The sequence below is a fragment of the Trachurus trachurus genome, assembly GCF_905171665.1.
Source record: "Trachurus trachurus genome assembly, chromosome: 5".
NCBI classification, from domain to species: domain Eukaryota; kingdom Metazoa; phylum Chordata; class Actinopteri; order Carangiformes; family Carangidae; genus Trachurus; species Trachurus trachurus.
In genome coordinates, this window is record NC_139896.1 from 31,281,319 (window position 1) to 31,308,368 (window position 27,050).

A 27,050-nucleotide genomic window follows, 5' to 3' on the forward strand; every position below is an offset into this window, starting at 1 on the left:
GAACATGTGAAAAGCACAAAAAACATGATTTTCATTGCCTTGAAAAGAAAGTTAAACAACCGAAACGTTGGCCTTTTAACAATAAAAAATATTCTAAGTAAGAAGAAAGTGTGCAGGAGTTTCTTCACCAGTCCAAATTGTAACATCTGAAATATTCCTTTTTGATTTGTGTTTATTCTTGTTTCCATTGTTTTCATGTGTGATTCTTTAAGGGCAATGACGTGGGTGAGGGTGTTGCGTGTGTGCTGTGTGTTTTCCTCACATCTCCAGGTGCCACAACATCGTTGCAGAAGTAGCAGCCCAGCTTGTGCCCGGGGATGTTGGAGAACAGAGAGGATCCTGGGATGGTGGGCGCAGACCCAGCTGGCGTGGAGGACGAAGAGGAGGCAGAGGAACAGGAAGGGGAAGAGTCGCCGCCTGCAGGCGCTTTCTGACTGACGGGAGGTTTCTTCAGGCCGTGGCGCATCACCACAAATGTATCGAAGCCTAAGGCGGCATTCACCACAAGCTGGAAGAGTAGGAGACAACAAATCATTATCATAAAGTCTTTGTACAAAGTTTTAAATAACTAAGGCCTGGATGGAGATATTTATTTGTGTCTGTTTCTCTGCGTTTCTCCTAAACACACTATACAGACACAAACTCAGCACATTTCACCCAAATTGAATTAACTCTACGGTTTGTTTTACACAAACAATATGGGTGCAATGTGTTGAATCATTTCAGAAAGCAATGACATAAAACATTAATAGGCTCTTTAAAATGTTGAAAGCATCTAGACTTTCAGAGGAGCCATGAAAATAAATTGTAAGGCCAATCTGTGTCTGAAACAGCCCCGCGGCACAAACGGCCAAATAACCGCTCAATTGAGCAGGCCATGGGGAAAACCTAATCAGCAGCAGCCCCAAAAAAACACTTAAATGCATACAGCAGTATAAAAGCTGCATCGGTGATAGCACTGGAGGCATTACAAGTCCTTGAGATGATGTTCAATAAATCTAATACCGCCTGGCAGTTAATGCAATTCCATGTGATAAACAGAAAATGTGGCAGATGTTATCAAGCAATTTCCATTTCCTGGAAGAGAAATCAAACGGTCTCCAAACTTCAAGTTCCAGCTTAAAGGGATAGTTTAACATTTTGGCAAACTGGCCCATTGCCATAATCCCTATAGTTTTTTAGGTTGCTATTTTGAGAACGGTGGAGCAGAGCCGTGAGCTGCTCAGAGCTACGCTACGGAGGCTCATGGGATTTCTTGGTTTCCCTCATCAAACTCATCAAATACACAATCCAACAACTCCAAAACGCTCTGGTGGACAAGTTGTGACCTGCACATTCACCACGCTATGAGATAATAATGGAACGTTACAAGACAGAGTTGTTTTCTAGGTAAATTCATGCAAAATCGTTGATGCGTGTTCCTGTCGGGGGCAGTTTTTCGGCAAGCAGTCTCTGAATTTGCCTCGAAAACAAACAACTCTGTTCCGTTATTATCTCATTATCTTGCGTAGCTCTGAGCAGCTCTGCTCTGCCGTTCTAAAAATAGCTTGCACTGACAAATAAAGGTAACGAACCTACTCCTAAAACTATAGGGATTATGGCAATGGCAATGAATTTTGACTAATTCAGATAACATCAGAATGACTGTGGGCGATGAGAATTCTGTGAGAGAAGCGCCATCTGGTCATACCCTGTATTTCAATGAATGGGTGGAGTTACAGTAAAACATTGACACTCCCAGGTGAAAGAGGGGGGGCACTCCAGCGGCTGGGATTTGGAGGGGAGTTGGCTGGAGGACGGAGGCCATTCAGCTGGGACAATGACACTGTATCCTTTCAGCAAACATGTTGAAAATGTCTGTCTTTATCTCAGTGCCACCATAAAAATGCTCTGAATTTATGTGTATATACATATGTGGAACTGCAATATCAAATTGCAGATCAGTCAAGGACACAACTCTCTCACTTCTCTCCTTGCACCATTTCCAGCCCCAGCAGGCAACTGTTCCGTGAAAAAGCTCCACGAGACAAACTGCACATTCCCTGCTCAGCACCGAGCAGCAGACGATGCACAGTTACTGTAGCACCTGGCTGGTGAATAGAGCGAAGCATTTGGGAGGTAAAGAGGCAGACACACGACTCCAAAGGAATGCTAATGCTGTTGCTGGATGCATAAATAAGCAATGGCTAATCAGGGTTACACGGTATCAACTTAACAGTGATGATACTGAATTGTCATGTTCACAACTTGTTCCTGCTGCCCCCAAGTGGAAAAAAACCCAAAACTGCAGGTTTAAAATTAACTAAAAAGTAAAAGTATTAAAGCTTTACCAGGTGAGCTACCAGCTAATAGGTGAGTCTTACAGTAGTTGTTGTCCAGGTTGCCTCTGGCTTTTTTGTTGCACATCATCATCTTTCTCTCCTCTCCTTCTCTTTTCAGTTTCTCTCTCTCTCTCTCTGTGCACAGGTGCGTGTGTGGATGCATTTTTCTGTGTGTGTGTGTGTGTGTGTGTGTGTGTGTGTGTGTGTGTGTGTGTGTGTGTGTGTGTGTGTGTGTGTGTGTGTGTGTGTAAAATAATTAATAAACAATAATAAGTGATCATGAGAATAGTGATACTATATCAGTAAACAATAAACATCAGAAATAAAGGAGATAAACAGTCTTACATTGAAACATTTCTTGATGTGTGACATGCAGTGACATATTCTCCTGCCAGTTCTACAGTGGAGCTGTCTTCTCCCACAAGGATTTGAATGATTTTGTCTTGTTGGAGGGTGAGGAAGTCAGGGATTTTAACTTTAAATTTGGGAAATAATTCTTCTCTAATTTCTTTGTATTTGGGACAATATGTGAGAAAGTGAGTTTCTGTCTAATTCTCCTGTTTCACAGTGGACACAAATTCTTTTTGCTCTTTCCAGCCATTCTCTTTTATATCTCTCTCTCTCTCTCTCTCTCTCTCTCTCTCTCTCTCTCTCTCTCTCTCTCTCTCTCTCTCTCTCTCTCTCTCTCTCTCTCTCTCTCTCTCTCTCTCTCTCTCTCTCTCTCTCTCTCTCTCTCTCTCTCTCTCTCTCGATGACTGATAAATAAACACAAAAGCCTGACAGAATAATTTACAGAAAAAAAGAGTCTATCTCTCCTAACTTCCTCTCTGACTGTTCATTGAGGGGTTTTATGATTTTTAGTGGACGACAGCACAGTTATAAAATCAGGATTTGGCCGTAGGCTGCCAAGCACCATCTTAACACCTGAAAACAGCTGCCACCTCTTGTTGGAAATGAGGCTGATGAGTGTGGTAACACTGTACAACATAGTTAATACACACACACACACAAAAAAACATTATTACCAATCCGTTCATTACCAGAGCTACCCACTCTCACATTACACATCATCACTTCATCTATTCTTAACATAGAAAAGTACAGCTTTAATCATCCCCATCAGTCAGTAGCCATGTTTCCATCAGCGTGTTTAGATGTGCATCTAGATGTATGGCATCAGAAAATTATGATGGAAACGCCATAATTCAAATTCGAATTAAGTGTGACGTAGTGCACTTTCACCCCAACTGCTCCCGTGTTTGCAGTTCACTCACATGACAACAACATCAGGGTTTCATGGCTACATGTATTGTGGCGCACCGCCACAGCAAAATAAAAGCCCCCACACCTTCAGAATGATGTTTTTCTTTTCTTTTTCTTTTATATGTTAAAAACAATGTAAAGCAGGGTTTCCACTACCAGTTACCATTACTTTGCACCCCTTTCCACTACAGTTACAACTCTATTTGTCTCGGTTTAGGTGCTTTTCAATCACAGCTGAGTTCTTCATAGTTCCTCCTCAGTAAAAACGAAACTTATCAACCAGCGCATCCAGCGTTTCCCATTAATAAACGAGTCTGTGGCGGCCGCGACTCTCTCTCTCGCTCTGGCACACACACGTACTTACACACACACAGGCACATGGACAGGTCGCGTTGTGACGGTAATAAACATATGCCCTAAATCGCGCTAATGTGTTCAAATTGCTATCCGATAATTGAAACGTGGCTAGTGTCAGCAACACACTTCATACTGTACATACTATGCATGTTCCTTCAGTTCTTACCTTCCTCTTACTGGCGGCTATCACCGTGGGCAGCCAGCGGCTCTCCCTCGTGTCCATTAGCAAGAAAACCACGTCATGCTCTGAGATCAGTTTCTCCAGCTGCTCCACATCCCTCTGGGCCTGGGACAGAGTGGCCTGAGAGAAATTCACTGGGTGGCCAGGCATGGGGATGCTCATATTGTAACCCTCTGAATTCTGAAAGAAGAAGGCAAAGAAAGACAGGTTGGGGAGAAAAAAACACAAAATGAGCTGACATGTACAGTACAAGAAAGCATAGGAAGCATGGGGCATACATTTAAAGCCCATTTCACATCCACTTTATGAGCAATGATGTTTTGTTTTAAATCAACAGTATCTGTGCCTCTGCAAATATATCAAATGTCATTACTCAAATTTTTTTTTTTTTCTAGGCAAATTGAATCGTAGGCAACTGGACGTTTCGCCTCTTATCCAAGAGGCTTCATCAGTTCCTACGCAACAAGTCGTGCCTTGTTGCGTACTCACATAATGGAAAATTAAAGTACTGTATAAGTGAATTTTGACCTGAGTGAAAGATGTGAAAGGAATTATTGTCTGGACATGTTGGGAATGTCTAAAATACCTCTGACTATTGTGCTGCAGGTATCACAAAGCTTCTATTTTCTGTGCACCTCGATGCTGCTCAACACCATTTCATTAACATCACAGAACTGCTACTGCTATTACCTTCAGAAGCATATATGGTACATTTATGCAATCTGAGACTGGTTTCGACTACATAAATGCAGTGTGTTACAGTGTTATCTTAAAAGAGGACTGCAGAGAAGCTGAAAAATGAAAAACTTATTTGAAATACATTTCTAGAACTTGTAGAGCAGCTGCTATATGAGAGGCCAGAAGCTGAAAAAAAAAAATTTGAGGCCAAATACGTCTTATTGGCGCGATCCCTGCAGTCACCAAACATTGTCTCAGCGTTGCCACAGCTGATTTGAGGACAGCATGGATTTGAATGTCCTGCATAGGTTCATAGTCGAGTATGAGAAGAAAACTGAATTAAAAGGGTAAAGTTATATTTGGGGACTATTTGCTTTGTGAAAGATATGGAGCTAGTGGAGGAAGAAAATTGGAATGATCCCAGAATACAAAATAATGAATGAATTTATAATGATTTTGGAAACATTGAATGTAACATGTTTTGTCTGAGAGCTGTTTCTTGGTTTACTGTTCTGTTTTTCTAATTCACTTATTTCATTTATTAATTCAATCTGATTGTTTTGTTTATTTGTGTTTTTGCATAATGGTGTTCTTGGATCCATCCTACGCTGACCAGGACTGTTGTTGCACACATTTGTATAGCTGAAACTGCATTATATGCACATGTGGTTTTATCACGTAAATGCCAATAAAGACAGTGTTAAAAAAAGAAGGGTAAAATTGGGGCTTCCACTTGGATGACTTAAATTTCAATGATGATTTCAAATTTCAATTACTTTTATTGTCCATTGCCAAATTTCATTACTGTGACTATTTGCTTGGTTGCAGATTCGACAGCGAGGCAGATGGAAAATGTCAAGAGTAATTTCATAGTCAAGAGAGGGACAGAAAAGGTCAGAGATGAGGTGTGAGATCTTAACAAGAAAAGAAATGCCACTTTTACTGAATCAGTGGATCTTCTGCCTTCCCTCGCCACATTTCAAGAGTGGGAGCTGTTAACCCAGTCTTGAATTTCCATGTTACTATGACGTGAGTGTTACTAAGCAATCACAGGGTGATTGCAGGCTACAGAGACGGTAATCACATTTCAAATTCTACATCCTCAACCTGCAGCCAAGAAAAGAGAAATAAAGGAGAAACGGTCTAGGAAAGTCCTTCTCTGAAAAGGTAAACAAGATTTCGGGACATCCACCAGCTCTGACCTGGCTGTTGAGAAAATCTAAGCCAGGAAAACAAAGGAACTGGTGCCTACACTGTTGACTACCCTAGAAATGTCACGCCACAGTTTGTCCCCTAACAAAATATGAAATCTGCTCCTGACATTTTCAACACAGTGACCTTATATGAACCGGGGCCCTCACGGCCTAATTAATGCATTTCCGTGCATTTCAGCTATTTTCGCTTCCTTTGTTTCAAACTGGCACCTGACGCCCCTGAAAAAAGAGGGAGAGAGAAGCAGACGAACCGAGTGTCTAGACACATCATGACAGCAGAGCACCATACATCAAGCGTTAACGCCTTTGTTCTCTACTTTCTATTGTGTTTCCAACCAGAACAGGAGAAAAAACAGAGAGGCTTGGATAGCAAGTTGATGACATCATGACATGACAATTATTTATGTGCGTGGGAGCGTGTGTTTGTGCGTCTTCTTGTCTCTGACACTATAATCCTGGGTCCACTGGGCTTTTAATAACAGGGGGGGAAAAAAACCTGTATCGTGATCGCAAGCTCTGAATGGTCAGTAACTTTCAAGGCAGATTACGTCACAGCTCACCAGACAGTCAGAGTGATTCACACTGTGCAGTACAGTGGAAGAAGAGACTGGCGTGCTGGAGGAAGCAGAGGGTTGTGATGCCTGCTCTCAGTCACTTTAAGTAAAACTCGCAACAAGCCCAGAGGGTGAAAACATTTCATCAAACGGACTGTGCCTCATGCTCCTGATCAAGGACTTCCACATGCAATTAAAATGAAAAATAACACATCAGATTTATAGAATGAGGTGATGCTTCCAAAGATCACAAAGCTGTAGCTGACTTCCAACAGAACTGAGGCGCCCTCTGTTCTCTCCTTTTCAGGCCACTAGAAATCAATGTCCTTCAGACAACTGAGAGAGAGAAAAATCACTTCCAAGTCTAAGGATTCATTTAACAGGGGTCAGCAATTACGGTCAACCACGGCAAGATTTTTCTGCAAGGAAAAAAACAACATATATTTCTATTTCCGGTACATTTGCAGGTGTGGCAGATGTAGGTTTTTGTCTTTTTCTGAGTCTCTTATTTCTATTCAGTTTCAATAAGGGATGGACTGCACTAAGAAAATGGTTTTATTCTCAAATTAAATGAAAAATCTGGGGGGAAAAGAATACGTTTTTTGTGAACAAAGTAGAATCGTATGGAGACAAATTCAGACAGAACAGACAGATGTTTGCATTATGCTGCACCACAGCACTTGACTTGAAATGCAATCGATAGGCTACGGCTCAGGAGGTCGTAGGGGTTTGCACTAATTTGAAGGCTGGTAGTTCGATCCCCTGCTCCCCCAGGCTGAATGTTAAAGGGCTAGTTCAACATTTTGGCAAATTGTCCAATTGCCATAATCCCAATAGTTTTAGGAGTAGGTTCGTTACCTTTAATTTTTGGTGCAAGCTATTTTTAGAACGGTGGAGCAGAGCCGCGAGCTGCTCAGAGCTACACTATGGAGGCTAATGGAATTTCTTGGTTTTCCTTATCAAACTCATCAAATACACAATCCAACACACTGTTTCCGCTTGGATTTGATTGAAGGCGTGTCGGCAGCATCCCCCCCACCCCCCTCCAATGGTGGCTATCCATCAACCATCATGTTGTTCCATCAGTGCATGAGTGTGCGTATGGGTGTGATGTGTGAATGTGTATGTGTGTATGTATGGATGAATGTGGCAAGTATCGTTAAGTGAGCTGAGTGGTCAGTAAGACTAGAAAATTGCCATTTAAGTGCAAGGTCGTGTCCCTTGTATGATAAACAGCCTTTTTCCATTTACAGTTGAGTGAAATAACATTTATTGATGTTGCCTTGAGGAAAAAATAATCAACATGCCATTTCTGTTCAGTTCAGGTGTGTTTTTCAGTTCATATTGTTATTACTTTATATGCTGTTATGTTTATGGGGATTTCCCTTAGCTAACACTGTTGGGCAGAGGGGATTTATGAAAAAATCTGATGTACTGTAAACTAGAAAGGGGAAAAGTTGAAGGACAGGATTAGGCCTTCCATTGCTTAGCAACTTAGCAAGCAAATTATTATTAAACTTTTGTGAGCTGAAGGAGAGAGCAGAAAGTAAAGTGAATCCTGTCTGTATGAATCACCCACAGCTAGAATTGAACAGGCACGCATCAGCACACGTGTGCACGTGCTCGACATCATCAGTATGCATTCATTTGTGGCTTTTCCATGTGGCACAATGAAGATGGGTGCCCTCTTTCACACTGAACTGTAGTCCTGCTGAGACTGTGTTTGAGTCTTTTCATTTAGCTATATAGCGAAATGGAAAATGATCTCCCCCAGAGAACCTGCTCATTAATTAACAAAGTAATGAAACCATTGGCATTAATATGCAAGTAACACGACTCTTCATTTTCTGCATGGTTTGGCTATTACATCTCAGACACGACGAATCAAAGAGGAATATGATTATAAGCTGAGCGCAAACTCAAATTTAGTCGGCGCAGCTGTACAGTGGTTCAATTCAGCAAAGAATCCACAGAGAAAAGCTAAACATCTGCGGCTTTTCCACTCGATCTCTCAAATCTCAGAGGAGCAAGCAGGGACAAAAGAATATCATAATGATATCGCATTACCATAATTGATTTGACTTCATGTGCTTACCACGCCAGGAAAGATTTTGGTGAGTCGGTCAACAGCTGCCATGGCTTTGGACTTCCCTCCTCCGAGACAGTCCTCGAACTCGTAGAGCGGCTGCCGGACTGGATTGGAGTAGGAGATCTTGGCATTGTCCACAAATGTGATGCGTCTTACTCCCCATCCCTGGAGAATGAAAAAAGGACAAGAAACACCAGCCATGTTTTTTAATCACAGTGTTTTAAAATTCTTAACCACTATTTATTGACATCAACCTGTTCCTACGCAGCATTTGTAAGCAGCTTCAGACAGAATGAGTGGGAGGTTGTTGTTGTTGTTGTGCCCACTGTGTGTTACTTAGTGCAGTTCCACAGGTAACACAGCGGGAAGTTATTCATACTTCTTCTCATAAACATCGCTCTTTGTTAACAGGGAGTTGAGCTACGCTGTGATTGACATTACACCACAGCAGAGAGTCTGACCATATAATCAATAACATCTACTCCATTATACTAAGAACTTCAAAGCACTTTTATTCAGGCTGAAAGTCTGAACACTCAATACTTGATTATATATGCCAGCCTTTTGGATTGGGATGTGGTGATAGGAACATTACCAGCATTATGTTAGTGTAAGCATTATGTTATCATTGGCAAAAATAGGATCCTGAAATATGATGACATGAATCAACAAAAACTCACAATGAGAAAACATTATTTCTGAAAAGGTCACTGGAGAGCATTAGATTACAGCACGATGTTTTGTTTGCTTTGGTCTGTGTAGAGGAATAAATTTGTTGGGGAAATGATGTAACCGACCGCGGCAATGTGAACTATTTACAGTACACAGCAAATTTCTCTGTGCCCCTTTCAACCAGTGAATGTTGGTCGGGCCTGATAAGACAAGAATAAACCATTAGTTTGGCTGTAGATCTATGTGGTTGGCAAATAATACTTGAAGCTGGTCACTGAGTGTTTTACATCTTAGAATTTTGCAGAGCCTTGTTGTAAAATCTATAAAGTACGTTGATTCAAAAGAACAGTTGGTCTGTTTCATCGATAATCATCTGAGCTTTTTGTTTTACAAGGAATTTAAGAGTTCATTGAAATTCAGGCTCACAGCTTTCGCTCTCCTCTGGATTTTCAGAACAAAAGTTGGTTTAATCAGCTACATCACTAAATTCTGCCTCCATCAGAAGAGCAGATTTTATTTTATCTTGAGGCTTCTGTGCCACTTTGCTTAGGACGAGTTTGGGGGAAAATATGTGTGTTATTCAGCTGTGAGTGCCCCCATTGCAAGAACACCATCTTCTATAACTATCTCTGACAGTTAGAATGATTCATAATATGAATTACTTTTATCACTCTTTATATGTTTCATATAGTATAAAGACTGGGGCTCAGCACAGCCAAAGGAGCATTAATGTGAATAGTCTAATAAGTTACTGTTTAGCTCACACTAAAGCAGTGAGGTACATGCATCAGGTTCACACAACATTTCCTCATAGCGACACTAGTGGTCAAAAACTGTCCAGGGAACCTTTACATGCGACAAAGTAACGTGATCCTCAAAACAGTGAGTCAAACTCCAGTAGACCTTCATCACTCTTGCCCACCCACTGCTTTGTTTTCCCGCCCTTACCATCAGCGTCCTGGCCACGTTGCAGCCCAGAGTCCCAGCTCCCAGCAGAAGACACTTTGTGTTGACCACCTTGTCCAGGTCCAGTGAAGGAACCAGCCTCCATCTCATCAGCTTCAGGTTCAGATCCACTGATGACTCTGCAAGTCTGGAGACAGACCATCATAATAACTCAACGCCTGCTGTACAGTGTCCTTGATATAAGATCTGACCTTACTGTACATTAGCTGGGTGTTTTACCTTTTAGGGTCCATGCATTCACTGAGGTTGACCATCCGGGGTCCCATGGCTCCTTTAGGGTTCTTCTCCCAACCTACACTCTTGGGACACACTGTAAATAAAACACATCACCACTATAAAAAATTTGGATTTTGGTTGGTTTGGTTTTGGTTTGTATCATGCATCCAGACAATGGTGACTAGAATGTATAATTGACTGAAATTCAATAATTACAGTATGTGTGTTGCATAATCTACACTGGAACTACTTTGTCCAGAAGAAAAAGTCCAATGTGAACCAATGATATTGTGTAAAATACATCCAATATCAACACATGTGAAATGATTGTTTAGACATACACAAACAATTCGTCCTGAGACATAAACAGAAACACAGAATAAAAACTGAAAGAAAGAATTCCCCCCAACCCACTGCAGACATATCAAACAGGGCTCATCTGTGGATTTGAATTGCGGGATTTTCATTCACAAAACCAGGCATGCGCTATACATTTCTGTCCCTTCTTATCTTATGTTTTGTCACTTTGCCTTTAATGGCAGGTGGAAGAATTGAGCCTGGAGTTTGGGAAAAGTTGGACAATGATCAATTGGTAAACCACTTTCAAAACAATTCATTCAATTTGTCCATGAAAAACCAAACAGAACAGCTGAATCGATTTTGCCTTTATGTGCATAATGTCCGTGAGTTAATTGAAAGCCAGGGTGTGCTGAAGAGGAAGACTGTGGTAAACAAAGACACCTCATCTGAACTTGACAAAAACCTTCACCGATCACATTGCTACACCCCCCCTTCCCCATTACCATTTAAATTACTTTCATCCCTTTATCAACAGATAGAGGAATAATGGAGGAGCTGCGTGAGATTAGTGTGGCTTGAAAAGAAAGTAGATAGCTTGAGTGGAGAGAGAACAGAGACAGGGGGATTCATATCAGTGGAAATATACACATAAATCCCCACCAAGTGTCGACTCATTCAGACACATATACAAATACATGTGATATACCAACACATGTGGATGTTATATACTGTCCCGTGTACAAATGCAAGCACACACACACACACACAAAGTAAGTACCTGAGTTGTCAGGGAGATCGGGTAATTTGACCTGGAAGACGACACTGTGCTGAATGGAGCGGCTCCCCTGCAGAGTTCTGTCCCTAAAACACAGCACCTCCACCGTGTCCAGCTTAGAGCCCCTATAAAACACACATACACACAGAGGAGATGTCAAAGTCAAACAATGAAAATACCACCCACACAATGTATGCACAGATTAAAGTAGAAGCATGAAAGATGTGAACTGTAACTGAAAAAAGTGATGTGATCCTATGAATCTCTCAGATAAAAGCATTTATGGTGTAACAAACATGGAAAATGCTCCGTCTCCCACTGTAGCGCAATAAACAGAGAGATAAACAAACATTCACAACCATATAATCCGCACACATCCACATACCATCACATTTCTCCTAATATGGTCCTAAATGGCAGATTACAAACTCCGGTGAAACAGCTGAACAAGTGAGACACCGCGGCTGCACTGAGGTTCTAAATCTTCACCCATCTAAGCCTGTATCAACACGTTATGTTTATCACTGATAGAAAGTGTAGTCAAGCACAAGACTGATGAGGTTTGTATTGGATTAAAAAAGACACCTCTGGCTACAGAGCATGAAGCTTAAATCTTCTCAAAGAATTTGCTGCTGATAAGCCGCCGGTGTCACAGAACACACCAGTCCAACCGGCCTCCGTGAGAGTTTCCTGTTTGCAACAATTATGCAACAAAAAGCTTTTTAAAGTATCAACACAAGTGCCAGGAAAGAAATTGAGCTCTCCAGAGAAAAGTGATTGTCCGAATGTATTTTGAGGTGTACTTCTCTTCAGACTGTACCTAAGACTGGATAATTCTACACATTCCTGGATGATGGTGTGCTGTGATGCAATAATGTTTGTATTCATTCTTAGACAATATCAAGATCAAATTATACTATAACTGTTTGTTCTTCTTATCATTGTGTTATGTTAATGTATTTTTAGACAAGATCATTTTACTGCTCTTTAATAAATCGAGCTGAACTTCCAGCTGCATTACCAAACAACGCAGAACAGATTTTCATTCAACTCTAGCAAGAGAGCATCCTTTTTCCTGCTGATTGTAAAGTTTACGAAACTCAAGACAAACTTTATCAGTTTAGTATGTACTTAACATCTTTTTCGCATTGTACTTAATAGTCTGTTTGTGAGTGTTTCTGATGTGCATGTACGTCCTGTTTGAGGGTCTGCTCGGTTTACCAGTTAATCTGAATTTGATAAAAAATAAAACTATAAACCTGTAACATAAACAAAAAAAAAAGATTCATAATAAATATAAAGCACTGCAGCATTCTCTGGATCTGGAGAGAGTCTGCATTTACAGTACCGGTATATAAATAAGTAAATGTTTGTCATAAACAATATACAGATAGTTCAACATTTTGGCAGATTGGCCCATTGCCATAATCTCTATAGTTTTAGGAGTAGGTTCATTACCTTTAATTGTCGGTGCAAGCTATTTTTAGAACGGCGGAGCAGAGCCGTGAGCTGCTCAGAGCTACGCTACGGAGGCTATTGGAATTTCTTGGTTTCCCTCATCAAACTCATCAAATACACAATCCAACAACTCCAAAACGCTCTCGTGGACAAGTCTCTGCCGTTCTAAAAATAGCTTGCACCGACAATGGGCCAATTTGCCAAAATGTTGAACTATCCTTTTAACAGAATTGTTAGAAACAGAAAAAACATGCAAAATGATTGTGTGTAAAAAATGTTTAAAATCCTGAGTTATATTGTGCTGTGATAATATTGTATCTTGGAGCTTGTGGTGATTCTCACACCATTATATACAGTATATGAGCTCCTACGGAAAAAGCACATTGATAAACATGGACGCGAAGCACAGCCTCGTTTAAAATGGGGTATAAATAATATTTCTAAGTAGGAGGCCTATTTAATTTATTATAAAGCTGAAACTTCTTTGGGCACAGTGGCTAACAGTATACCTACATTTATTTTTCCTATTGCATCAGTCTTTTAAAACCATTTCCCTTTTCGCAACCTTAGAAAACAACTTGACCTAAATACTTGGTCCAACTACTCATTCTACCATCATACGTCATTTGCTGGAAATTGAAATGTGAGTTTGCATAGCATCACAAACACAAGATGCTTATGTAATGTGGTGTAGATGAACTGCAGCAGATAAACTCTTTGTTGCAAAGACAACACGTGGGATTAAAATGCCTGACAACTCAAGTGTAGGTCACTTGTTCTTAATCTTTGTGTAAATATTTGAATATGCTTTATCAGGATGCTTGGAAATAAATCCAATCCATCTTTCACCCTTCAGCCATTGATGTACTGAAATATTTCCTCTGTAAATAACCCTGCAACTTTTATCTTTCAACGAGACTCATACAAGCTTCTATGTTCCGCTGCAATCATGTTGCAACAGCATGAGTCAGTCAACACGCAGTGATTTCTGAGCAGGAACATGAAAATGTATTTCATTGTTATTCAGAGCCTTAATGTCAACATCCAGATGCTGTATGTGGTCCAAATCCAGAGCAGCAGGAAATCTGTTCATTACCAAGTCAGAACATCGGTTTAAAATGAGTGACAACTTCAGAACACAGCACTTATCCCTCTTCTTGGTGGAGTTTTATAGAGACATCCCTCCTGTGTTCCTACTGCAAGACATCTCTGACAACTTTGGAAAGGAAGACAAAAAGTCTGTTTCCTGTTGCGCAAAACATAAATATGTGGTATTAAGGACAAGAGCCACCAAAAGTTTTCTAAAATATCATACAGCAGGCGAAAAAAGAAGCATTCAGTGGCAGATTTGTATCTTTGTTTGTAAGATTCAGTTTCAATTTTCAAGATGAAGCAAATACACTCATTATTCATTATCTGTGATTGATATTATATGTGTCATTGACAAAAGCTGTGATGATGTGGCTCCTCCTCCCTTGCCGATGAATGTTTGGATATATCATTAAAATCTTTAGGTAGAGAAAACAGTCTTGGTTGCTGGGAGTGAACCCATCATGTGGAAGTGACTGAGAATGACTAGATCACATGACGCCAGCAGTTTGTACGATTTTGGACAAATGGGATCTTGTTTATCAGGGAAACATACAGCTCAGTAGTCACACAGTGTCATCTAAACAGCAGCAATCTTGTTCCGGAAGTTAGTCATCCGTTGACGAACAATTGTAATTAATTACGGTTATCTTTTTTCCTCTCTAAACTCTCACACTGTTGCGATTAAGCAGCCGCCAGACTGTGTTTGTTCGGTCTTTTTGTGATAGAACAATAGATTCAGATTGGATTTTTTATTTTTTTGTAATGATTGAAAGTCATTTAAACAATGCCTCCACTTATATCTTTTAACACACCAATGTTTGTGAGCTGCTCCCTGCACTTCACAGTCAGGATGTTAGTTAAGCAGCGATTTCCTGTCTTTCACTTTGTGGCTTTGTGCTACAATAAAAGGAGTCAGTGTGAGCTGAAATACATTCAAAGTGAAATTTATAACAACATATGTTTTTAAATGCACAGTTAGGACCTGCACGTCTTTAACACTTCCTCATCATTCACACACACACACACACACACACACACAGAAGGAGAGAGAAGTAGTAGGGTTTACCATCGGTTAGCTAAGAGGACCAGGAGATTTCTCAGAGGCCAGCCCGGATGTTGAGACAGAGTACACGGATCATAAACACCCACAGTAACCTAGAGAAACCAAACAAAGTGTGTTTACATTACCGAAGTGTGAGTGTGCATGTAGGCGTGCGCGTGTGTATGTGTGTAATACAACAAACTCTGATCTAATGGTTGAGATGAGCCACTAAAATTACAGCAACAATCCAACTTTGATACACGAAAGATTGCAAAAATCTTCCACATATACGTGATCACCTTCTTGGTGTTGGTGAAGAACGTGTCCCAGTCCTCGAGTGGAGCCAACTGAACTGTGTCATCAGTGTATTTCATCAGGAAGTAAGGAACTCCACTGGTCCCCCTCTTCATCCACAGTCCATCATAGGCCTCCTGCAAAGCTGTAATCTGAAACAGAAATAATGAGGCATCAGCCATATGCACACAAAACTCTGTACAACACTGTCAACAAAGCTCTTCTTACATACTGTACCCTGGCATGCAAAAGTTTGGGTACCCCTGGTCAAAATCTCTGTGGAAGTGGAGGATGAAATGTAGGGCTGTCACTCCCGATTACCATATTTAGATAATCGATTATTCACGGACATAAAATCGATCATAATCGAAGCTGACATAATGAATGTATGGCAAACAAACACTGCATGTCTCCATACTTGTCAGACAGGTTTCCAGGATGCCAAGTAGCCTACTCATTTCAATGTAACAGTAGCCGATGAAAACCGGTGTCAAAAAGGAAAACAAACTAAAAAAAAAAATTTGATTACCATGGCAACGAACAAACCCAAGCTTTTTTTTGGGTCAGCCCTAATGAAATGATCTCCAAAAGGAATAAAGTTAAACATGAAACACTCTTTTGAAATATTCTATTGATTACAGTATCAGCGTATTATTTTAGTTTTCTACAATTTAAGAGTGAGAAGAGGAAACAAAGCAGCAGCCTGCAAAAGAATGGGAAACCCAGGAGACTTGAGCTCTCAGATAACTTGACCATATCAGACAAGATATTTACTATTTACACACTGTGATAGTTTCCAAAGGGGGGGGGGGCTACTATGTACTATGCAGGGTGGCCAAACCTTTGCTGTGGGCCATTTCCTTTTCTGTCATTTTGAAAATGTAAAAGATGAAAATAAAAATATAGTATATTGGTTAAAATGTAAAGGGAATGTGTTATCTGTAACATTTCATCTTCCACTTGCTTAAATGTTCACATTAACAGAAATTTTGACCAAGGGTGCCCAAACTTTTGCATGTCACTGTAAATATCATACAACATACATGTTTTATAATGCCTTGCGGAACTGGGGAGTCTAAACAGAAGCATTAATCAACAATTCTGAAATATCTGATGGTAAATTAACAATCAGTGACAAATATTATGGCATTTTTACATAGATTACCCTTAAGTGTGAATTCCAATTTACATAATATGGCTTATTTATAGTGCAAGTTGCATAAACAAGGCCATCTGGCTGCAGTGTATCACAGACTGTGGTGCACTCATTGATCTTTAGCAGGTTCCAGTATTGTCTAGCAGCTTACGAAGTTCAGCTAACAAGTATCAAGATGTTACAGAACACTGGCTATTCCAGCCCAGACAATAGAGAAGGGGGAAACGTTAAGAGATGGCAACTGCTGGGTCCTGCAGCTGGTGTCATGCTGTTCTTGAGTCATTCTGATTCTCTCCTAACGAACCTCATTAGGAGAGAATCAGAATGACTCCTTGGATCCTTTTCACTTCATTATATTGTTTTATAACCTGAACATTTTTGACAGCCTGTTAACACTTTTTTTTTTTGATCAAGGTATTTTTATTTGGTTTTACAAATTATAGTTTACAATTTAACATAGGTCCGACAGAACACACAGGGAGAGGAAGTGCATTTCTCTTAGGAAATGAGTAAGGAGAATAAAGGAAAGTCAAATAAAATAGAAAAAGGACTTGAATAAAGAAAATGTATGTATTTTTTTGTAAACTTCAGGTTTCAAAAAAGGTAAAGGAAATGCAGCTACTGTAACTGTATCATTTAAAAATGTTCAACCCAGCTGTTGTAATGAAGATTTTTAGAACCAACCTGTTTGGCTGAGAAAACCTGCTCCAGGACAGAAGGCTGCTGGACGATCTTTATCCCCTCCGGGAAGCAGAGTGCAGGGAAGCAGAACCAGTAATAAAAATGGTATTTCTTCAGATCCTGAAAACAGATGGTCATAACATGGGAGAGAAATTGAAAAAGATTGAAATCTAAATATAGAACAAACACATTGATTACGTATTGTTTATACGCACTGCAAAGGTCAGCAGAATGAATCTACTGAGGACGGATGGGTCCTTCAACGCAGCCCCAGACTGTATGGCATCCCATATCTACAAGACAACAGGGAATGAGAAAGGACTCATTAAAATCATCATTTCTGACGTCTGTTTTACAGAAGTCTCCACCAGGGTCTATATGTTGAATGTGTGATTGTGTCTAACAAGTTTCCCACATGAGATATTTTACCTCCTTGGCCTCTTTCTCCAGCAGAGCCTTCTTATCAGTGGTCTTAAAGGCATCGAGTGTGTTGGTGTTATACAGCGTTCCGATGGCAGGACAGCAACGGGCCGGAGTGGGACCGTCCCTGACAGCAAAAAAACAACAACACGTTTTCATTAACTGATTGTCCTGTGGATGATACATTTTGCAATTCCCCGCACAGTTGCTTTGTTGCAGGTTTACAAATGACCTCATGTGAGCTCCAGTGCAAATTTGGTTCAAACCTTATCTGACCAAAGGGAGTTCACCCACTCAGTATTCTCTTAACAATGAAAACTTCACTGAGCCTTTCATATGCTTACACGTGAGCCCTGTCCTTATTTAACGCATGGGCTACTCATGGCTGTGGAGATTCATTCGATTTATTAGATCCACATGAGACATTTTATTTACACTTTGTCATGTGTCTATTATGTTTTGTTCTCTCTCTTTTATGCCACTCTGTTTCTCTTCGCTTACAGTGCATTTGCATACACTGTATTACACATTTTTGTTTCCTGTTTTTTATGTATTTGACTATCATATGAACATTTGTGTGTCTTTCTGAGTGATGTCTGTTTTGTGAGTGGTAACCTCTTTCAAACTGTGTTTTGATTCTGAGGTGCAATCCTTTTGATCTACATCTAGGTAACACATTGCACTTTAACAAACTAGCAACCAAATATCTTAAAGTTGGGAAAATGTTTATAAAGACAATTTTTACACTATACTCACACATCAAATGCACTGAACTCCAGAGTCAGGCGTGTGGGCAAACCAACAGGGTCACCTATAGGAAAGAAATCTTATTATTATTATCTTAAACATACTGATCTAGATAGAAATATAGCACTAAACAATAAATTCAGGTTATATAAAATGATAAAACTTGTGTGAAACAACATTAACTGAAGAGCGACCATTATAATAATACCACATGACCACACCGCTCACCATTGTAGTAGTATCCTTTGATACACTTGGGGCTCTCGTCCAGTCTATAGTCATCAAGTTTCTTCTGAGTAAGCTGGTGCCAGAAACCAGCCTCCAGGGCGCTGCTGAAGGGAGCAAACTGGAGCTTGAGGTCTGCGGCGGAGGACTCTGCTCCGCTGGTCTCAGATGCCATGACAACTTCACTATCAAGCTGCACGGCCGAGTTATAGTCGCTGTGAAATGAAACAGCTGTGGGTTAGGAAACATTTGCAGACACTATAATCCGTCATGATTCAAGGGATCACATTCATATTGATATAGCCTTCTCTGACTAACAGGCTGAAGACATACTCACAACCATGATCATTTTTAAAGGGCTAGTTCAACATTTTGGCAAATTGGCCCATTGCCATAATCCCTATAGTTTTAGGAGTAAGTTCTTACCTTTAATTGTCAGTGTAAGCTATTTTTAGAACGGCGGAGCAGAGCCGCGAGCTGCTCAGAGCTACGCTATGGAGGCTAATGGGATTTCTTGGTTTCCCTCATCAAACTCATCAAATACACAAGCCAACAACTCCAAAATGCTCTTGTGGACAAGTTGTGACCTGCACATTCACCACACTATGAGATAATAACGGAACGTTACGAAACAGAGTAACGTAGCTCTGACCAGCTCACGGCTCTGCTCCACCATTCTAAAAATACCTAGCACCGACAATTAAAGCTAACGCACCTACTCCTAAAACTATTAATGCAAGGGGCAAATTTGGCACCTGAAGAAGACCACACAGTCGAAAACGTTTGTGCAAGTGCTAATAAAATCACTGTGACATCCTCTAAGAGTATGCGGGCAACCCTCTCTTTTTCCATGTTACTTTTTATTGCCCTGCACCTCAATAGCCTACAGCATGATGTGTGTGAAAACCTCCTTTTTCAAGTGGCCAATTTGTCAAAAATGTTGAACGATCCCTTTAAGATGCTAAGAATGAAGTCAAACTAACAGCTAAAGTGGTAAACAAGAATGTGTTGTTCAGATTGTGAAGACTTATATGTGAACTATTTGTGATTTGCATATTTCCCCATCTCTTCCTTTTTTTAAACTTTGGATTCAGTTCAGTTCCTCACATCCTAATGATTTTGCCATTCTGCCAGGGTACATGACTGATTAATGAACCGTCAACAAAATATCTGCCAGCTAATTTTATAATGTCTCACAAATCGGTTAATGGACTAATTGCTTCAGCTCTGCTGATTTCTTTAGGCCAACTCGTGACAGCTCTTTGTCACTGCCTTTGACATATCACAGGCTAAACTGGTAATTAGCTCCTGTCAAAAGTGAAATAGTTTTAGATCTCCACAGCCAATTGCTATGGCAACTGTTACATCCACCACTATTGATATGGATATTTTTGATTCATTAACCCAGAATAAACCAAAAACACACAGAGAGGTCCAGCCAGCTGTGTTTCACTGGAGTGTGTAGCAGTAAAACACTTTGCAGTTTCCCAGGAAAGTTATTTGTCTGTGTAACTTTCATTATTCTCTGTGTGAGGACTTTCCTGACTCACACACATACACACACACAGTAGCTAACTTAAAAACCCTCTCACGCTTTTACTCGACAACACACTCCACACCGAGGCGATAAACGGACCCACACCCCTGACAACACCGGTTAGCATTACACAAAGCAGACACGCGTTTCTTTGTCAAATGTTGAACAGGCTAAGTTGTGTTGACTTACCACTACAGAGATCCTGACTTCCTGGTGGAGATGATCATGTGACGCAGCCGGGGAGAGCGGGCGAGACTTGTCAATAAAGCAGTGCACTATGGGTAAGGAAGTAGCCTCCTGTCAGATTAGCCTTTGGTTAGCAGCCGGTGTGGAAATGTGTCTGTATGTTTTATGGCGCGAGCATCATCGAGTAAAATATAAAGAACCAAAACATGAATAAGAAGACGCAGACGATGAAGCAGGAGAAGACAGACAGAAACCTGTACGCGCCGTTTCTTTTCATGTCGGACTGGACTGATTTGTACGAGACTGACCAGACAGGCTGCAGCGAGTAAAGTCTGTGGTGTGTAACTAGCTATGTCCGAGTCATCTCCCGGTTTCAACCGGAAAAATTACAGAGCAAACTAAACTAAACCGAAACACGTAACAGTCTACAAGTCTGGCAGTGTAAGAAAAGTCCTACGAGTTGATTTTAACCACTGTGGTTACTGGCATTTCCGCAGTTGGCTCCATCAGAGCACAGAGCTGTGCCTCAGTGAGTTAGGGACCGTCTCTAAGTTACACTGATGGGAAAAGACGCACCGTGTTTAGGCACCACTCACAAAAATAAGATAAAAAAAAAAAAATCATTGAACTTCTTTTCACCTGACTGAAGATGTGATTGGATTTTACAGAGATGTGTAGGTCTCAGTATCAGTGAAATTTTTATATAAATCTATTATTATTATTGATAAAGAGCATTATTATGTCAGGTATTTACCCTTCCTACTGTATGACATAATTTGTACTAGCTAGCCTACTTAACATCAACTAGTTTAAAAAGGTATTAGCATCTTAAAATATGTTCCTTTGTGGACAATCAGTCAAAAAATAAAATTATTATTTGAAAAACATCATGAATGAAAATATAATGAGCGTATATCACAGCTGCGCCTGTTAACTCTTTCGCGACCATTGACGAGTAAACTCGTCACAGCCTGCCGAACGTTCACGACCATTGACGAGTAAACTCGTCAAAACCGTTTTTTTTACAGATTAAGATAATAGACACTCTGAGGTACCCTGTGTGAATATGGTAGTCCTCTGATATGTAAAACTGTTTTAAACTAAAATCAAAACATAATGTTTTTTATAAACTGTGTGATCTTGGTTTTGTTTGAGTAATCGTTCTCCTTGAATGCTGCTCTGGGGACAGCGTGCAGCGCTGTGCGGCTGTCGGCTACAGTGTTGCGACTTTCTCGCTGAATCTGGCGACTTTCCAAACCCTCTTTTGACAAAAGCGACCGACGACAAATGTGGCGACTTTTACCGGTGCTGTTACAAACGTTTATGGTTTGGAGACTCGGGTCTGAAAGCCCGTTATCACGGCTGTTTTCAACGTGCAGCGGAGCGGGCGCTCTGCAGCGGGGGCTGTGACCGGCCGCCCCCGCCCCAGAGCACTCATCGCCGGCCAGTCACACAGCAGTGTCACGGAGCTGCTGCGCTGCAGCCAGAGACCCACACCGCTGCACCGCTGCTATCCACGCTGCCACACCCCCCAGATATGCCTACAAATATATTTATTTAGCCGTAGAAATGATTTGGGAGACATGCCACACTGCAGAGAACCGGTAAAATGAGCAGATTGCCACTTGACACAAAAGTGCGTTTTTCTCTGAAACTAGAGCGGGAGCTCCGTTTTTGGAGAAACCCAGCTCTCTTCTTCTACTTCTTACTCACGAACGAAACGGCGGAAAAACTCGCCGTTTTTTCGAGGAACACGTTGTAAAGTCACTCTTCAATCACATGAAAACCGTTTGTTTCTAGGTGATGTAGGGGAGCGCCGGGTCGATTGATACACGGGACGATTGATACACAGCGATTTCCTCGAAAACCACACAAGCTTGAGCCGTCAGATTTTGTCACTATGTTCAGCACTCAACACCGACCAATCCTGGGAAAGCTCGTGAAATTACGTCATGCCATTCAAAAGTTATTAGCGCGAACCTGTTTTTTACTACGGAAAGTAAAATGTTACGTGCGGTAGTTTTTTTGTGATCAAAAGTTGTATTGTGTGTTTCATGCAATAATAATATGACCTAACAACAGATGAATTCGTACATAAACAGGTCCTAAACTATGAAATGTCATAGTTTTGAATTTTAGAGGCAAAACAGGTTAAAGTGTCAGTAGTCCCTGCAGGGACGATTGATACAGCTGTTTCAAATGTCCCTCACTCCTCCGTGCGTAGTGATTGTGGTCACACTGCGCGATCAATATCTGTATATAAATCACCGTATTAATACCCTATTGTTCTACAATGAACAACAACTGATTTGAATGAACAACATGTAGGCTATTTTTAATAAACACCAGATATTTTTAATGTTCGTGTTTATGACGTGAATCAACAGATATTCAGCAAAGTGAGGGGAAAATGACAATATGTTCAACTGTGTATCCATAAACATGACTTAGGACAGGGAAATAAGTAAATTAAATGAAAATGCAGTTGTCCAACAACTCGTACAAAAGAAGAAAGGCGAGTTTAATCGAAATGCGGATCTTGACAATTGCGCACAGGACAAAAATATTTATTTGACCTATTTATATTGTGAGAAATTATGTGACATTTTGGCAATAACGAGTACACTAGTATGTTGTCTGATATGCTGCATAAAAACGAGAGTAATGACAGTAGTTTCTGTTTAAAATATGCTGTTTCAACCGTCCCTCCTCTGTGTCTCAAACGACCCGCATAGGTGGGGCGTTTGAGACACATGTCAACTTACGTTCAAAGTTATAAAACAGCGCGATCATCCAACATATGTGTTAAATTACACTTGTAACTAAGAGACTACACATGTGAGTTGTTGATCACATGATAAAAATGTTTGTGTACATAACGTCATCTTTGAAAAAGACGTTTAAATGAAAAGTGTATCAATCGACCCGGCTCTCCCCTACAGAGTTCAGTTCGACGTGAGATAAAAGGTAAACAAATAGCCAAAAACATGTGGTCCTGAGCGGATGTGCTGAGGAATTAGTGTGGTCGCGAAAGAGTTAACAACATATGGTATCACTCTGTATCTGAGAAAGGACAACTCAGTCTGTAGGTTTGCTCGTTGCAGTTTGTAAACACAACATTCAAACTGAGCCCCACGTTTCGGGCTCAACTGTGCAGCCTCCTGCCCCTGACAGCAGCAGCAGCAGTTGTCAGGACTGCAACAATTGATTGTACCCAAATAATTTCATTTTGGACTCATCTGTCCAGAGAATAGACTTCCAGAAGGCCTCTTGTTTGTCCAAGTGTTCTGTGGCACAGTTTAAACAGGCAACGTTGTTCTTTCTTGAGACCAGAGGCTTCCTTCTAACAACCCTCCCTTGAATACCATGTCTATTCTTTTTTTTGCCTGACTGTAGATGCATATACATTGCCTGATAAATCTGCAACTCTCTGGACATGATATGTGGGTTGGCCTTTACCTAATTTATTAATTTTCTGTTGCTTGTTGAGTCGGTGCCCTATTTTGTAAATGATTTGTATTACAGATCATACAAAACCTTTCAGGATGTCTCGTTTGATTGGTCTGCTTAATTGATTACTTGAGCACCCAAATGTCTTTCTAATGAGTCTATTACCTACTTGACTCACTTACTTTTGCACATACTCTGATTCCATGTCTCATGTAGTCTGCTGGCTACACACACAGTTCCCTCAAAGCGAGTACATGGAATTGATAAACATTAATTAACCTGACATTTCATATAAACTGGCGATGATAAAATAAGAAAATAATGGTAATCAAATTGGCACTGCTTCAGACTATGCCAACATAGGATGTGCTCTGACAACTCGACCACTAAGAAATCTGATATGGGTGATAAATAAGTCAATCTGCAATTAATAAACTGCAACTATTGTAATAATAAAATATTAAGTCCAGGTATTTTTAAGTGAAATGGCAAACTTTCCCAGCTTCTCAAATATTAGAATTTAAAGCTTTAATTCCAGAATAGCTAGTAGGCATATACACCAAACAAAAATAACTGACAGATTAATTTATATAGAAAATGTCATGTTTTGTCTCAGTTTTCACACATAAGAATATTTTTCTTAAAACTGCATGCAAATAAGTTGTGTTGCACAGCATATGGCACATGTAAGGTTAATCAATATCTGGCTGTTTCTTCTCTGGGCTTGTAATCCCTGCTGCACTGTGAGTAAGAACAAGTCAATAAGTTGATAAATGTGTCTTGTTTATCTTCAAATTCAGAGCAAAGAGCAATTTTTATTATTACATCAACGCACAGTGCCATAGGAAAATTGTCTCCATCTTATGCGTCTGTAATTTTAGTTTCTAACTTGTTATTTGAAGTGTGATTCTCAAATGTGATGGTCCAGACAACCGCTTTTGATTTTACTAATAAGTATTTAAAGTATAAGAGTAAATTGTCTGGTTTACTTACCTTAGAGCAATTGTAGAGACTGAAGGGGAAATCACATTAGCCTCCTTCCCACTTTCAGTGTCATTACATTCCCTAAAGCCATTTAAAACAAATCAACATAATTTCTGCAGCAGATGTAGCCTGCCCTATGAAATCCTAAAATATGTAATTGTCCTTGAATCTCACCAGACATTTGCTTGTATGACGTCAGTGTCTGGTTCACACTTAATCAGTGTCATGTTTTAATTTCTCCTCTTTCACACCTGCTGACACCTCTCTGTTTTGCATGATTGAATAAGGGGCCCCTGCTTCAAATGAAACTTGTAGAAGTCACAGTGCCATTCACTTGAATTCAAAGATGTTCCTCTGGAGAGCTTTACAGGTCTGTGTTTTTCAGGAGAGCTCTAAATCTTCAGACATTCTCATTAATTCTGTGTCAAGGCAGTCAGCCGCTGGCAGGCATAGCAAAAGTCTGCCACGCCGTGTCAGGTAAATTTCCCTCATCCAGTCCACACCTATTTATACTTTACACATAAAAAATGTATTTATTCAACAACAGATATCCTGTGACATCTTCCATAGAAATCCATGGAACAGACCGCTACCTCAGGAATATTTTGAGGATCCCTGGATCAATTTGAAGTCCTGTCTAAATACATGGACCTCAAACTGCCTCAGTGTGGTAGGCTGTACATGATAACATAAATGAACACTTTGGATATACGGGTAAACATGGCTTGCTCTTTATGAATCACTTAATATAAATTAACCAGAAAATAATGAGCTGATGAAGAGGTACTTCCTAAGTCATTCACTGAGGAAACGACTCCAAAGGCGATCATGTTATCACTCATTGAACTTGGGCTTGGTAGGTTTCCATACAATTAATGTAATAATATCAATGAAATCCAGTTGTTTGTTTGGTGCAGAGGATACATCAGATTGAGAGTCTGAGCCTCTATACTCTGCATGTCCATGCAACATCTAGGCCAATACAAGTGATAGGGGTTGTTTGATATCAAAACACTGATATTCGTGCCAGACGTTGATTTCTTTGCCATAAACTGAGGAGCTAAATCCAACATATTTCTGTCTGCCAAGTAATGTACTGTTAGATTTGCTAATGAGATGTGGACCTCAAACAAGCTCATATTTTGACCATATAAATAGTTGTGCAGTGGAAATTGCCCTTTAACATGGGCAACAGCTCATATCTGTTTCCTCTTTTTTCCACTTTTTATTTATTTTTTTATTTTTTACTAGTGTTGGTTTTGACAAAATTGATGCATGTGGGCTATTTGCACACCCATTGCTTATTTTCCTCTTTGCCTTACAGTGAAGGATCTAGTATTAAAGTCAGCACTCACTGTGTCATGGTAGCAAACAACATAAGGCTATATAAACTACAGAATTATGATTTTTATGTTGATATGGTCTGATATAGGGATATGAGGATGTTTGACGCACTTAAAAAAGGAGAAGTGACTTCAGGGAGAAGAGTGGGAAGTTACAGGCCTGTTGTTCAGACTTCTCAGAGTCTCCTGCTCTGTCTGGCACAACAGGTAATAACAGCATTTATCATAAACATGGCGGTACCTGCACCGAGATGAGTGTGTAGAGTGAGAGGTTTGGAACTGACACTGTCATCTTCATTTACCATTCAAAGAAATCACCTATTATGGGTGTGCTTGTCTGTAAAATAAGTTATTAAATGAAGAGACTGGTTGGATACTGCAGGCTGGTTTTGCTCTATGCATGTCAAGCTGAGGTAAAAACAAAAACGACGCTCATTTCTCTTCTCTTGAATGTCTTTGTCATGGTTTTGGTTTGATTTGGATTTTGTGTTGGCCTGTGCTTGTGTTTCTCTTTTTTTTCCTTCCCTCCGTTTAGGTGTGTGGTGACAGGGGGCGGAGCTGACCCACTTCCAGGTTGCACACCTGCATCCAATTCCACCTTCATCAAGCTCCTCAAAAGCCCTTTCGCCAGTGCACCCAGCTGCCAGATTATTCCGTTCCATGCGACAACCACGTTTTGGAGTCCACCGTGCCTTGGGTCAGCTCGTCCCCTGCCGCCACCACCTTTTCAGTTCTCGCCCCTCAGTTGGTGGTTGTTTTTCGTTTGTACTTTTGGACTTACCATTTTTTTGTTAATAAACTCTTTTCATTACTCGCACCCCCGAGTCCGGCTCCACACTCTGGTCCAAA

At 40.4% G+C, this 27,050-nt stretch overlaps 1 protein-coding gene across 1 annotated transcript in view; it reads right to left on the bottom strand.

The window, feature by feature from the left end:
• atg7 (ATG7 autophagy related 7 homolog) overlaps window positions 1-20,940 on the bottom strand; it is a 64,332-nt gene extending 43,392 nt beyond the window's left edge. The window contains exons 1-14 of the mRNA XM_083970999.1: window positions 20,428-20,940; window positions 18,705-18,916; window positions 18,486-18,540; window positions 17,739-17,856; window positions 17,525-17,602; window positions 17,313-17,429; window positions 15,478-15,624; window positions 15,203-15,291; window positions 11,590-11,711; window positions 10,515-10,605; window positions 10,278-10,422; window positions 8,664-8,822; window positions 4,108-4,302; window positions 263-508 (exon numbers count right to left, since the gene is read on the bottom strand). Of these exons, the coding sequence (XP_083827125.1) occupies window positions 263-508; window positions 4,108-4,302; window positions 8,664-8,822; window positions 10,278-10,422; window positions 10,515-10,605; window positions 11,590-11,711; window positions 15,203-15,291; window positions 15,478-15,624; window positions 17,313-17,429; window positions 17,525-17,602; window positions 17,739-17,856; window positions 18,486-18,540; window positions 18,705-18,876 (1,734 nt within the window). The 5' untranslated portion in view covers window positions 18,877-18,916; window positions 20,428-20,940. The remainder of the gene's footprint in view (window positions 1-262; window positions 509-4,107; window positions 4,303-8,663; window positions 8,823-10,277; window positions 10,423-10,514; window positions 10,606-11,589; window positions 11,712-15,202; window positions 15,292-15,477; window positions 15,625-17,312; window positions 17,430-17,524; window positions 17,603-17,738; window positions 17,857-18,485; window positions 18,541-18,704; window positions 18,917-20,427) is intronic.
• Between the last annotated feature and the right edge of the window lie 6,110 nt (window positions 20,941-27,050).